Raw genomic sequence first — 15,343 nt, 5'->3', positions numbered from 1 at the left:
ACCTGTGCCGCTATAGTACGGAATTAGGAGGGTGGCACCTGAAACGGTGTGTTTTCCAATACATATAAGAAGCGAGGTAGGGACATAATCTTAAAAAGTACTGCTTTCCCCAGCAGAGTCAGCGGTAGGGCACGCCAGTGGCGCACATCTCTTTTGAGGCGATCTAGCGGTGGCTGCAAATTTTGTTTAATGTATTGGGCCGAGTCAGCAGTTACATATATGCCCAGATATTTAAATGTATCCTCCGTTATTCGAAGCGGGCAGTCCGCAGGGAGCTGCTGTGGAGGACCGTGCAACACGTAAAGTACTGATTTAGACCAGTTGATGGTGTACCCCGATGCCCTCCCAAAGTTTTTACAGATGTTAAGAAGGGTTAGAATGGAACGCCTTGGAGAGGACAGATAGAGCAACACGTCATCTGCGTACAGGGAGATATGGTCCTCCCAGCTGTCCGTCCACGTGAGTCCCTTTATCATTGGCTCCGTATCCATGCCGCCACCGGCTCCAGCACCAGAGCAAAGAGCAGCAGTGATAGGGAGCAGCCTTGGCGTGTACCCCGTGACAGGGGGGAGTCTTCCGACATGTGACCATTAGCAGTAACATGAGCCAGTGGTTTGGAATATAAGAGCTTGATCCACGCACAAAATTACGGCCCAAAGCCCAGATGATGGAGCACTGCGAACAAAGCGGGCCATTCCACCATGTCAAACCCCATCTGTGGGTCCAGACACAGCACTACTGCCGGTTCTCGTAAGTAATATGCGCGGGCTAGGACCCCGTGAAGGCGTCTCAGTTTGAGAGCTGTATTCCTGCCCGGCATTAAACCAGACTGGTCTGGATATACGATTGTCAATAAGTGGGCCGTCCGTCTAGTCGCCAACAGTTTTGCGAGGATCTTAGCTTCTGCATTCAGCAACGATATAGGGCGGTAAGAAGTGCATCTATCATCCGGCTTACCCGGTTTCGGATTAGCCACTATAGTATCCACGCGCTGGTCCAGCGGGAGTTAGCCTACTTCTAGATTGTCTGTAAACATATTGAGCAAATGAGGGGCGATTGTTCCAGCCACTTTTTTGTAAAGTTCAACGGGTATACCGTTTGGCCCTACGGCTTTACCAGACTGCAGCGCGCCCATTCCCCCTTGCAGTTCTTCTACTGTAAGATCTGCCTCAAGTTCGCTTATTGCTTCAGGGACAAGTCGGGGAAGATAACCATGGAAACCTATCAATTTGTAGATAAATAATCTACCATCGGGTTTTAGAACTTGCTCATCTAGATATAGAGCTGCAACCCAGCCCTGTTGTTAGGTGTTATGTTGTTGTGATGAGTCAACTATCTGTCTTATGGTGCATTCACCCCTTCAAGGTGTAGAGCATGTTTTCTAATTTTAGAGTTGGCCTTTTAGTTTGGCATTTGCCAGTTAAAAACCTTAAGCAAATGAGTGGCAAGTGCAGTTTGGATAAATAAAGAGTGTATGTTATGAGTCTGGCATCCTAGGAGTAACCTGTGCATAAATAAAGAGCAGTACTTACATCTTTCTCGTTAGCACTTAATTTTGAGAAATTATGCATGTCTGGAACATTCTGTCAGCTGGTTTCAATCTGGAAAATCGTTTTCTTCTCCTAATTTAGTAAATCAAATGGCTTCATAGTATGAGTTCTGTTGCACACTTAAGTTGTGTTCTGCTTTATGCACCTAGCACTCCTCTTTAGCACTAATACACACATACTTGTTATCTGTTATTGATGTTTAAATGGCTTGGTGCAAAAAACAAAATGAAGCACCAATGTCACAATTGGGTTTCTAAAAAGTATATTTTTTTGTATGTAGAGCCGGGCTCCAATTTCTGCTAAGCTGGTGGCTAACATGCTCTCTGTGGCTGGCGCAGATCACATAATCACCATGGACCTCCATGCTTCCCAAATACAGGCAAGTGTGATGAAGTGTATGAAGCAAAAATGTGATGTTTAGATATCGATACGTTCTAAAAATTTGTCAAGGTCTGCATTGATGTGGTTGAAGTGCATAATATTTTAAAACATTATTTTAGTGCTTTTTATAAGGTATTTTTTAATGCAGTCTTCACATTGGTGAGGAATATGACCGTCATGAGCAGAGAGTGGGACTTCAGATTTCCAGCATGTGTTGTTGCAGATCACATTCTCTGCACACTCCTGCCATCCTCTTGGTGTAGATATGTGCAAGTTGTTTTTCTTCAAATAAGTCTTTGCTTTCTCTATGTCGTGGCTCCTTCCTTGGCCCGCAAGGCACCAGGACACACTGTCCCCAAATCATCATCTTTTTTTAATTTTTTTTATTTTTAACTCCCGGCACAGTGTTCAGAGGTTTTAGTTAGCGCACTGGGACTATCCTCCCACTTTTCTGTTCCTTTCAGTTCCAGTAGTTGAGTATCCTTAACCATTGTTGAAGACTTGTCAGAGACCTTGTCTCTTCTATTGCCAAATGCAATGGAACAGTTCATGACACTGGCCATATGAGCTATATTATTGGGAATGGAGGAATTTGGAGAATTCGCCTTTCTGCCCAAAGTGTAATGCAAAGTTGTTGTGATCCAATGCACATCGGGTCTGAGGCCTCTGCTTCCCCAACTGCAATGTGGAGTTGACCTGCCCTGTCTGCCAGGCATTCAGGAACAAGACATTTATTTAGTATTGTACAACGTCGCTGGTCACCATTGACATGCTGACTGCTTTCTGCTCTGAGAAGACCGAAAGAGCTGACGTCCCGTGTTAGAAGTCATATGCCATTCCGGTGGCCCAAGATGCGCTCTCTGCCAAAGCGCAGACATTAATCTGAGGTCAAAAAATACCCAGAGCCACCATTCTTCCACCTGTACCTAGTCGCTGACCATATAGAGGATCAGCCTCAAACAGTTGTTGTGCTTGGCCAACGGCTCAGTCTGGCATGGAGCCCCAAGACTGACCAAAAGAGTCATCTTCCGTTCATTTCAGTCCTCAAAACTACTCTAAACTTGGAGCCTCCCTCGGCTTCGGAGAAGCCTTGAACCAAAAATGCCTAAGACTAAGACCAGCCACCTCCAGAGAAGAAATCTCCATCAAAGCCTATCACAAAGCATACTCCATTGCAGCCTCTTAAAGAGCTCAACTCTAAGGTCCGAGGCGAATGCGCCCCTTCCACTCATCAAATTTCCAGAGATGTCTGATGCCTAACAGTGAAAACTCTGTATCCATGCCGCTGGGAAGTTTCTTGCTCATTTCCCTCACCAGTCCCCCATAGGTAGGGCTGTGGTGAGTGTCTCACACGCTGGGGATAAAAAGGAAGCTGAACGTTTGGAGAGAATATCTGTGGAGCATGAGGTTTTATAACCACTTCAAATAAAGCAGGGACCAGCCCTCTGCTACACAGGCCTCCTGACATTCCCCATCCTCCACCACTGCCTCATACACCTCCATCACCTCATCACAACACTGATCACCTTCACCTCATGAGTCTCCTCATTCCTACCACACAGATTCTGACCATTATAACCCTCAGGACTCCTACTGTGATCCTGTAACATTTAGGATGTGTATAATTAAGACAAAGTTTATAATGTCCAACAACAAGTCTACACTAACCTTGAGCCATATCCTTACAAGGTGTCATCTGTGTGCAGTATCATGGCCTGTAGTTCTGTAATAATGAGATGCTGACCACCACAAAGTCAAAGTACCTGTGGTGGTAGAGGAAGACAGTTTTGGAAAACGTTTCCACAAGGAAACAAAGATCTGTGAAATATTAATCAATGCTAGCAAGGATGACAAAGTTTGTCCTGGAACATTTTAAGGAACTCTTAAAGGTTCTGGTTTTGACCCCCTATCCCCCAGGATGAGAAAAAATACATAAACCTGTCCCATATGACCCTCTGTATATCAAAGGGCATGTACCATCAGACTCCCTGATATAATGGCCAGGAGGAGAGCATGTGCCCATGCTACTTGTGATGGCACTCCTCCTGACCACGAGAGCAAAAAGATATTGCTGGCAAGAGTGTTGCTCTAAAGCAGCAACCCAATGGAGAATCACCAGCTCTGTTGGACTCCTTTTCTGCTCTGATCGTTATCAGAAAGAAAAATGGAGCAGTTGGTGAAATGTCTGTTGGAGGGGGAAAAACAAGTGTAGGAAGGCAAAATAATCTTAAGTGCTAATATTCTGTGCGTTCTGGATGTTGGCTGACACAGCCGCCAAGAAGTCAACACAAGCATTTTCCTCCGCCACCACACATAGCTTAGTGTCCGGATTTTACCCTGAGGTCCAACCATATGTGGCTTAAATATGTTAAATAGCTTTCAAGAGTTGGGATTGAGTAGTGTTTTTGAGAAAATCTGGGTAATATTATTGCACACTATAAGGTTCAGGTCAAGAAAGTTATGTATAAAGAGGATGCTAGGATTATGAAATCTCCCGATTTAGTAACCATTCAATCATACGTGTCACTTTCAACCACCCAAGACTTGGAGCCAAACTTTACACTGCTTAAGGCACCGGAACTTAGATTTTATCTTAAATGGTTAAAAGTGAATTTGGATCATTACCTAGTGGCCTTCCCTATTGCGGGCTCCTGGTTCACGTCCCTATCGTGTTGCCCATGCAATGGGTGGTCACTCCAATCAGCTAAGCGCTCTATGCTATTTTTAACCTTGTATACTTCTTTTAGAATATGGTTACTTCGCCCTAAACTTAGCAGAAAACATTTTAAACCGTCCTCAAGAGGGCTGCCACTATTTACAGCGTCTTGAGTCTCCTTGGATATGTTTTTCAGTCCTAAAATGTATTACTCAAACGCTGATTTTAAGGAACAAATGTGCACTGTGATCTGTGCTTTTGGCCTTGATGCAGTATAGATTTGGTTAACATTAAGGGATTCCAGTAGGCAATGTGAAATTTGGGTGTGAACAATCTCGTAGGACCATTTTTGTAATTTATTTCAAAGAGGGCAAAATATTTTAGCTTAATCGCAATATTTTATTATGATTTTATTGAAGTGTTAAATTTTTGTTTGCAATTTCATTGTGCTTTCATGGTCCATACGGACTGAATAAAGATGTGAAACAACGGGGGTGTGGCCAGGAACATGGCCGGCTAACAGCTTCTGCCTGAGCCCCGGCAGCCCGCACTGAATCATGACGCAGCTCCTACCCTTCGACTCGCCACCGACCACCATCTCCCCCACCCCTACCAATCTGGCAGGTGCTGTGCCGTCCGAAAGCAGCCAGAGACAGGAGGAGACTCAGCTATTGTCGACTAATGGGAGCGGTGTTGAGACGGCCCAAGTTGGCAGATGTGGAGGCCTAATACGCAGGGAGCAGAGCCAACTCCACTGGAAGGAGTAGTTTCCCACCGAACAGACAATAGACCTAGCGGAGGAGGAAAGTCGGACTAGCGGCGCAAGTTGCCCCAGTCGGCACACAGCACAGAGAACCCAACACACTGCATGCTCAAACGAGAGGGGCTGTGCGTGTATGGGTGCGGACGACGGGGGCAATCTTCGCACCCCCTCCTCCCACCCTAAAGGCCCGCGTGTAGAGAAGGACAACTCACAGGAGCGGCTAAAAAATCAGCATGTTAGTGGGGGTTCCTGGGCTGCGGCAGTAGGGAGTCTGCCCCGCGGCCTCCCAGACACACCCCCAGTGAGGTATGAGACTCTGGTGGCTCCGCCGGAAAGAAAAGCCCGGAGTGAGAGTGGTGCAGACCCTGCCAGAGAACAGACGGAAGGGAGGGTATAGGCTGAAGGGCCTGGTGGAGCAGCGGGAGGCCCCAAGCATGAGCAGCAGGAGATGAGTGCTCTGGGCATTGCAGGTAACTTATGTTAATGGAACTTGTTTAGCGTGGTTACCTAGGGTGTTCTGGCGCTGCGCATGCCTGCTGGAAGTCTGTGATGAAATATTACTGTGTGAAGAGCCAGGTTTTCAGCCCCAGGTTTTTAGCCCCCTTCTGAATGAAAGGAGATCTGAAGAGGTCCTCAGGTGTAATGGGAGCTCATTCAAAGCTTTGGAGGCACATGTAACGAAGCATCTGCCACCCCAGGCGGGAGAGCCAGCGGAAATGCGAGTCACTCCCAGATGGGCAGGAGAACCAGCATCCATATAGGTGGCAGGAGGCCCCAATGGACACACGTTGAATAAAAAGCGACAAGTATAGAACACAAATACTACCCCAAAGTGCGAGACGCCTTGGGAAGAGACACATCCTGTCAGACCCACTCGCAAAGAGATCACCAAGCGAGAGGTGGGGGGGAAACTCTGGGCCCAGATAAACAGACACTTAGTAGAGGGTGATAAGGAGAGGCCGGGGCCCCAAAGGCACGGTCCAAAAGACTGCACAGGAAGCAACTCTCAGGGACGGCAGATGAAATCTCTTACAAGGCCTGAAAACCACCACTAGGATAGAACGTCCACACTCGCCCTCCACCCACCCCTCTACTCGTTTCAATAATCCCAGAACTTGATAGACAGAGGGGAACCACATAAGACTCTAGCATTGAATATAGACACACAAACCACACACTCTGGATACCAACCCACAGCAAGAAGTGGCCACACACTAGGGCCGATAGACAGCAGGGTTGGGGAAGGGGAGCAGTGGAGCCTCAGAGCACATAGATTCCACAGGCTGAAGATGGCAAAAGACCAGGACCCCAAAACTACAAAGCAGGGCTAGATGGACAAATATACAAAAGTACTGCCCCTTCCACCAGAGACTGAGATGGAGCCTCCGTCGCCACCCGACAACGCAACCCTTGTACAAGGGAGGCAATTGAGGGGAAGATGGCAGAAATCCACTCTGAAGTGACCCTCCTGCGCCAGAATATGCACAACATCTCTGAGAGTTACCCAGGCCGAGAATCGTATATCCGTAGTGGAAGACACACTGCATACTTTAAATTCAGAAGTCTTCGACCCTGAGACAACACTTAATTAGGTTTCCTGGAGGGTGCACGACGCTGACAACAGGGCACGCAGGGACAACTTGCGCTTTAATGGATTCCTGGAGGGTGCGGAGGGACCAGACCATGGAACTTTCCTGACTACTTGGTTCAGCCTCCCTCCCTGCTGTGTAGTTCTCACCCTGCTTCCTAATCGAGTGCGCTCATAGGATGTCTAATGCATGGTTGCTGCCTGGGGCTCCCCTGCGACCTCTGATAGCCTGATTCCTCAACTTCCAGGACCCAGACCAAATCCTTTGAGAGCTGAAAACTAGGAGAAATTAAATACACCAACGCAAAAATAGTTGTCTTCCCTGACTACTCGCGAGAGGTACAGAAGATGAGACCAACATTTGACTCCGTTAAATTGAAATTGTGCCCTTCAATTTCAGTACATGTTGCTGTTTACGGCTAAACTAAAGGTCCTCTTTCAGGGCTCACACTCTTTTTCCAGACCCAAGAGGAGGCATGGCTGTGGAGTGAAAATCACTCCCTCCCACACCCTCCTCCTCCCCCCCACCCCGCCCTCTCCTCCAGGGTCGGGGATTAAGTGCCACAGTCAACGCTTACAGGCCCTCTGAAAATCCCAGACCCTAAGCAACGGAGAGAGAAAAGGAGACGTGCAGATCACTGATGGGGACACCTTTTGAAAGGAACACCTCTCATGCTGGAAAGAACACAACCACCAGACTCAATGAAGACTCCACACAAGTTCAAAACTTTAAGATGCTGCCCCACCAAAAAGGCAGTAATACCACTGAGCCTTCTGACCAAGATTACTCAGCCGATTCGGAGTCATCACCCTCTCCTTCAAAGCATGAATCTTATGGAGAAAATCAGACCCTACAACTGAGATCTGGCAAGAGTGGCTAAGCAGCTAAGATGCGGAACAAGCTGGTGGCAGAGGGAAAAATAAAACTGCTAAGAAGCCCCCCCCCCAGCCAGTATCTCATTAAGCCAAGCTGGGCTGAAAGACTTGTTTTGAATCAATATCCTTGTGTGTTATAATGAGCGCTATTACGGGCTAGAAACCAAGGAGTAAAGGACAAACTGACCCCACCTTCATATGCAGGGTTAGGGGATAGTCTATGGACGTCCCCTTTCACCGCGGTCGCACCACCAGGAGCGACTTAGTCTCGAAACTGGGCTGGAAGGGATTGGGAGGGGGGGGGGCTTGGATACTTCCAAAGACATGAGGTCACTCAAAATTCATTCACCCAAAACTGGGTTCGTAAACCGCAAATGAGGAGCCGCAAAGGCTGCCACCACAACACAGTGTGCATGATTCTAGCAGCATCAGTCCTTAAGGGAAGCCGCACATCAAAGTCCTACCGTTGAGGGAGTTATAGACAAAGCTCGAGGTAGCTCCAGAAAGGATGCGTCAACCTCCAAACAATGATGTCCCCTCTAGCCCTACAAATCGCACGACACCGGTCTGCGTGGGGGAGTAGAGGGGCTTAGTTTAACAGGTTACTCCTGTTACTCCTTGCTTTTAAAAATCCTACCTGACACTTTGCTTGACTACTAAGCTTTTAATCCCCCTCACACCTCTCCCCTTCGCCTCGCTGCCTGGGCCACTCTCAGCCGACCATTATCGCTGATCGGTCCCGGTTTGGCGATCTCACTACACCGGCCATATTGGGTGTGTAGTAGCGCTGTGACGCGCTCTAGTTGTGCATATAAGGGGACGGATAAGCGTTCAGCGGAAGCGTTCAGCGGACCCACCGGACCTGCGCCGGAGTCGTGCCAGAGTCCTGCCCGTCTACGACCGTCAGCGCCAAGGAGGTGCCAGGGAGATTGATGGCTCGCGCTCTCCTCCCTGTACAAACTCAGTCTACCCCCTTAGCTCCCTTAGAGCACTCAGGCCACCCTGGCTAAGCTGTCATCATAAGATTGTACCGGAGAAACTGCGAGACGGTTTTGAGTGTTGGTGCCTCAGAGACTTGAGTAACACATCCCCACCCACACACCCGAGCTCCCCGACTGTGATTGGGACACAGTCCCCTTTTCCCTTTCCTGTGGAAGCTGGCTTTCTTATAAATGCTCGCTCCCTAGTGAAGAACAATATTGCTTTTAGAGATTTCATCTCGGAGAGGAAGCCTTCGTGGGCCTTTGTTACCGAAACCTGGGGCTCAGAATCAGCTGGTCCTGACCTGGTTGACGCCATCCCCGATGGTTACGCCTTTGTAAGACTGGACAGAGAGGGCTGAAAAGGAGGGGGGGAATTGGCATTCTACATAAGATCTCATCAACATGCCGTATTGAGTGCCTTCCCTCCCCTCAGAACTCCTTCCAGGCTGCTCATTTCTCCCTTAGCCCCTCCCCCACGGTGTCCTTTACGAGCATTCTCATCTACAGACCCCTTGGCCCCAGACCTGCTTTTACCGTGAAACTCCTAGAAATTCTTGAACCTTTCATTGATAAGCCAAATTTCACCATCCATGGCGATTTCAATTTTCATTTGGAAAATTCTAAATCGCAGGACACCATATCTTTGGTAGATTCACTGGCCTCTTATGGTCTTTTACAAAGAGTGGGTAGTTTTAAACACTCCGCCGGCCACACACTGGATAGGGTCTTTACCAACAATCCTCGACTGGAAATAGGCCTTCCCCTTCCCCTCTCCTGGTCTGACCATAAGGCAATCTCTATCAAGTTTACATCTGGACTGCAGGACCTGCCCGCAAAGGACAAAAACAACTGGGTTTTGAAAAGGAACTATACGGGACTGAACAACGAGTCCCTTGGCCTCATCATCGCCAATCTTAAGTTCTCTCCGACAATTGATACGGATACTGCTGCTCGGGAGCTTGTCAATACTATCTCGGAGGCGGTTAACATCCTTGCCCCTCCCAAACTACACTTCTGCGCTAGGAAACGCCCGTCTGCTCCGTGGTACTCTGATTCCCTCAGACTCCTTAGGCAGGAGTGTAGGAGGCAAGAAAGGTTTTGGAGAGCCCACCCTGAACCAGATAAAAGAACTAAACACAAAAATCGTATAACAGGATATAAGGCTGCAATCCTGGCAGCCAAACAGTCCTATTTTTCAAATCTGACAACCTCCCTCAGTTCCCCTAGAGACCTTTTCAAAATTGTGGATTCCCTTTCTCTTGTTCAGCTTCCCGATCCCATTGTCACATCTCAATCTCTGTGATCAGATCTCCTTGTTCTTTCACACCAAAATCGTGGACATCTATTCCGTACTAGAAGCCCTCAATCCTATCCAGGAGCCCGTCTCACCACCTGTCTCTCCCCATTGGCCGAGTCCGCCTTTGACTCCCCGAGGTATCCTGTCCAATTTTCCCTTGCTGACCGCTGAAGTTTTAAAAGAGCATCTCAACAAACTCAAATCGGGATCCCCTCTGGACCCCTGCCCTCTTAAAATTCTGAAGAAGTGCAGAGAGGTCCTGCTCAAACCCCCCCCCCCCCCCACCCCCACCCCACCCCCTTCTAGATGTAATGAATCTGGCCATTTCAAAAGGGGTTTTCCTGCGACTTGGAAGTTGGCTATTGTCAAGCCTCTTCTGAAAAAGCCAACCTTGGATCCTAAAAAACGTCCGCACCATATCCCTTCTTCCTGCCCCGGTCAAGATGCTCGAGGCCCACCTTAATCACCATCTTAGCGCCTTCCTGGACAAAGCTAACCTGCTAGACCCCTCTCAGCATGGTTTTCGGAAGGCTCACAGCACAGAGTCAGCCCTTACAGTGGTGGTCAACAACATCCACGCCAAGGTCTACAGTAGTCAGACCACCCTTCTGATCCTGCTTGACCTTGCGGCCGCCTTTGACACCCTGTCCCCCTCCATTCTGGCCACCCGTCTTAGTGAGATGGGAGTGGAAGGACTGGCTCTGGGTCTCCTGACATCCTTCCTCAACCATTGGGCACAAAGGGTCAAACTGGGTGACTTCCTTCCATTCGCCAAGCCTTTGCAATGTGGGGTCCCACAGGGCTCATCCTTGAGCCCCACACTATTCAACATATATGTGACCCCACTAGAAAGACTTGTAAGATCCTTCGGACTGGAAGTTTTGTCGTACGCTGACGACACCCAGATAAAGGTCTCCCTATCTCATTCGGTTGAGACCACGGCTGTAAAATTTAGAAACTGCATGGAAGCCGTGGCAGGCTTCATGACCTCAAATTTCCTCAAACTAAATGGGGGAAAATACTGAGGTCCTCCTCTTTGGTGGTAAACAAGATGTCTGGTCGGCTGATTGGTGGCCGCCTGCCCTCGGAACATGCCCCAAGCCGTCCCTAGCTGCCCACAACCTGGGTGTTATCATTGACACCACACTTGCTTTTGATCAACAAATCAATAGGACTGTTTCCACCTGTTGTGGTGTCTTAAGGATCCTTAGGAAACTTGTACACTAACTCTCCATGGATGCCAGGAAACAGGTGGGATGGCTCTCATTTCTCCTCGACTTTACTATTGTAATGCCCTCTACCTAGGTATAAACAAAAAATTCATCCATCGTCTACAAGTTGTCCAGAATGCAACAGCTAGGTTTGTAGTTGATGCCCCCAGATGTTCCTCTGGATCCGGGATCAGAATACACCTTTACTGGCTGCCCGTACAGGCCAGAATAAACTTTAAGGTACGAGTCCTTACCTGCCGTGCTCTACACAGATTGGGTTCTCATGACATTGGGTCTCTCGTGTCCTTCTACACTCCGGGCAGGACCCTGCGATCGGCTAACAAAAACCGTTTGTCTATCCCTCGAACTTTCAAGGCTAGGTGGGGAGGTAGGGCCTTCTTCTCCCTTGCCCCTAAACTGTGGAACACGCTTCCAGCCGACCTTAAGGGCCAGCTGTCCCTCGCCCTTTTCCGTAAAGGTCTAAAAACCTGGCTTTTCATAGAAGCCTACCTGTAACTTCACTCATCTGGTGACACCCACCTCTCAGCTGTTTCCATTAGATGCGCCTTGATGCCTCCGGGTTAAGTCGCGCAATACAAATTCCAAAATTCATTCATTCATTAATACTTCTTCAGCAGTGGGAGGGAATAAGGTGTCCTGTCCATTGTTCAGCAGAGGAGTTTTACACCACACCACACCACCAAACATACCACCTGAACAACATGCAGTCAGTTAGGAAGCCCTGCAAATGTTGCGAAATAAAGTACAGGCTCTTTTAAACAACAATGCTATTAAACAGGTGCTTCCACCCAATGCAGCATACTCAATACTTACTCATTTCCTAGGAGGATGCTACATCTTGTTAAAGCACTACAAAGCGACAACTCCGCAGGATGTCATCCCTCTGCTTTCACATGAGGTCTCAAGGTGTCCCTCAGCCTCAAGGACACCTACTTCCACATCCCCATATATCTCACACATCTCCACTACCTGCGCTTTGTTGTAAGTGGACAGTACTGTCAATTCATTCAGTATTCTACCCTTTGAGGGTCAAAACAGCCCCAAGGGTATTTATGAAATCTCGAGCAGTGGTAGCAGCACATATGCACCTCCAGGCATTCATGTAGTGCGATATCTGAACAATTGACTGAAAAGACCAGCAACCGACCACAATTCCTAGCACATATGCAAGTGTTTGTGTCAGTGCTGCACATGCTATGGTTTCATGTGCATGTGAAAAGGTTGCATCTTAACCCACCGCATTTCCAACTTTTTCTTGGTGCTGTTTATCACAGGCAAAGCTGATCTGAAGCAAAATGTGGTGATGGCCATCCAAAGGCAGCCACCTCTTTCTCAGACACCATATCTTTTAACTATGAGCACCGTAATGAGGACTGTTTGGGATGATGGCGTCAGTGGTAAGATCTACTGTTAGGTGGGTCCCATAGTGCAGCACTGTTTCAAATGTTAGAACTACAAGAACCTATTGCTCAGCAGGCCATTTCTAGACCCTCCACCTCAGATGACCATCACAACAGGTACCTCACTATAAGGGGGTGAACACATCTCTACATGACTGTTGAGGGTACTTGAACGCCAGCTCAACGATGGTGTCACATGAGTTACCTGCAACTGACTGTAATTAGGTTGGAGTTCAGAAGTGGATTTCTGAGTTAGTTGGAGATACTTGTCTCTGTGCGAGAATTAAAGTGCTCTAACCAGAAATAACCTTGCATCTTGAAATGGGAAATGAATAAAAATGCATACCATAGCTGTACAAAATCCTATGTCCTGTGTTCTTCAGTTAATATTTCCTTTCAACTCCAATCACTAGAGCACAATTCACACAGCTCTCTAAAACTCTGCACTGATGGTTAAAACTATTTTTTATGAAAGTCTTTTACATGTGATGTAGTATTTTATTTAGTTATTTTAGTTTTAAAAAATGTGCTTATTTTTTGGACATAGGGTTTTTTTGATATTCCTGTGGATAATTTATATGCGGAGCCAGCAGTCTTGAAATGGATTCGTGAAAATATTCCTGAGTGGAAGACTTGTACTATTGTCTCACCTGATGCTGGTGGAGCAAAGAGGTGAGAAAGGCGTTAAGATGATATATACTAACAGGAGATCTGCTGTCTTCTAGTCTTATTTAATACTCTGTGACTTTTGTGTGTTGCTACCCTGAGATTAAGTTTAATGTTTTAATTTCTAAACTCTTATGTGAGTGATTTGTTTTATTTTGTGTCCTTTTTTGTGATCTGTGAGTGTTTTTAAACCACATTCAGCACCTACACTCCTACCAGCAGTGATAGTCTCCTCAAAGTGTGGTATACCTATGCCCCCCACCCCATTTCTAGCCCTTCTTGAAACAATATATTTAGGAATTCTTTTAAGTCTCCTGTGTAGTATTAGTGGTGAGAATGCACAAGAGATTTCTGCCACGTTCAAGTTGAAGGAGCACTCTACATTCCTGCTAAGTACCACACATCCGAGGTTAGACTCATACATCTAGTGCTGGTGATAGAAACTGGGCTCCTTTGCAGATGCCCCTCTCCCCACTTTTCTGCCCCATTTTAGACTGCTAGATGCTGTGTTTTTACTCCGATAATGTACTGGAACCTGCTAACCAGGTGCCAGTGCCTGTGTTCTGTCCCCTAAAAGTGATATTAATTGGTACACCCAGTTGACAAGGTACTTTGCCCCCTGATAAGTCCCTAGTATATGGTACCAGTCGTACCTAGGGAAAGGGTCATACAGGGGCCCCCCAGGGTTGCAGCACTGTATTGTGCAGCCTTGTGAGACAAAAGTAAAAGTATGTCTGCAGGTCTGCCATTGCAGCTTGGCACAAGCAGTCTGTCTGCTCGAGTGATTCTGTACAGAAGTGCTGCAGAGCCTCATGGCTGTCTTCATATGAGTAAGTCACTTGTAAGGGTGTCCTCCTAGGCCCATCATGCAGAGTCCATTATACTAAAGGTGTGGGTATAGAGATTAACATTTATTGTGTATGTTCAAGGCATGTGTGCTGTAGATACTCTTTGCATACTCCTGCCATCTAGTGTTCGGTCCAGATGTTTGTACGTTGTTTTTCTTCAAAGAAGTCTTCTGCAGTCACAAAGTAAGGTGACTCTGCCTTTCTGACTTAGTGCGCATGGGCATCGACTTCATTGTTGGATTGTTTTCTTACCACCATCAGGTTTGGACATTGTTTGTGGTGCTCTGGTTCAAGGCCGTTTTTTGAGATCCCTTCAGTGTGCAACCCACTGTACCCTTCTCGGTATTGTTTCAAACGCATTTCCCATCCTCCGTGTATCAAACTGGAAAACTTCCCTGGTTGGATTGCGTAAACTCCAACTGTGGCCTTCGTGCCTAGCTCGTTTCCATTAACTTCCACTCGAACAAAACCTCATTTGGTGATGGAACAGACGGCATTCCAATTCTGCCCTTGGCACTCTCTAAATAATGCACTTCACAAGGACTGTAACCCGTGCTTGTGTCTGTAGCACAAGGAAGACAACTGTGATGCCGGTCGCACAAAAATAACCTACGGGACTATCTGGCTCGGCGAAGAGAAATGCAGCGACAGAGTATCGAAGACATATCCCAATATCTTTGGAGAAGATATCGAACACAAAGAAATGGAAGCGTCCGAAGAGAAATGGGCATTCTCCATCAAGGACTCAGATTCTGAACTGGAGATCCAAATGGAGTCCCAGGATGTCCCGGCTGTTCAAGGGGCTGTGAGTACCAAAACCCCTTTGCCCACAAAACCTGCTCTCACCAAACAAAAGGCTTCCGGGCCACTACTGCCATTCGGCTATGGTAGGCACAGAGACTCTGCTTTGAAAGCCCCGCCCTCCAGCTCGGCACCAAAAGTGCAAGTCAAGCTTTCCTGCTCAAGTTGAGACACCACACCTACGAAATTCAATTTCGGTTCCGAAAGACAAAAAGGAAAAATTCTGGCTCTGCACTGAAAAACCTCTGGAGCCAAGTCTGGAAACTATGCATGAAAAGCCGAGTCCAAAAGAAAATGAATAT

General features: G+C 47.4%; 1 protein-coding gene across 1 annotated transcript in view; it reads left to right on the top strand.

Moving 5' to 3' along the window:
• The first annotated feature begins 1,834 nt into the window (after positions 1 to 1,834).
• Positions 1,835 to 15,343, top strand: part of LOC147669049 (ribose-phosphate pyrophosphokinase 1-like) — a 99,244-nt gene continuing 85,735 nt past the window's right edge. Inside the window, exons 1-2 of the mRNA XM_086948263.1 lie at positions 1,835 to 1,929; positions 13,274 to 13,398. Coding sequence (XP_086804389.1) covers positions 1,867 to 1,929; positions 13,274 to 13,398 — 188 coding nt within the window. The 5' untranslated portion in view covers positions 1,835 to 1,866. The remainder of the gene's footprint in view (positions 1,930 to 13,273; positions 13,399 to 15,343) is intronic.

This window comes from Lissotriton vulgaris, unplaced genomic scaffold (genome assembly GCF_964263255.1).
Source record: "Lissotriton vulgaris unplaced genomic scaffold, aLisVul1.2 SCAFFOLD_393, whole genome shotgun sequence".
NCBI lineage: Eukaryota > Metazoa > Chordata > Amphibia > Caudata > Salamandridae > Lissotriton > Lissotriton vulgaris.
Note: the sequence above shows the minus strand (reverse complement) of the source record. Positions and strands in the feature narration are given on the sequence as shown.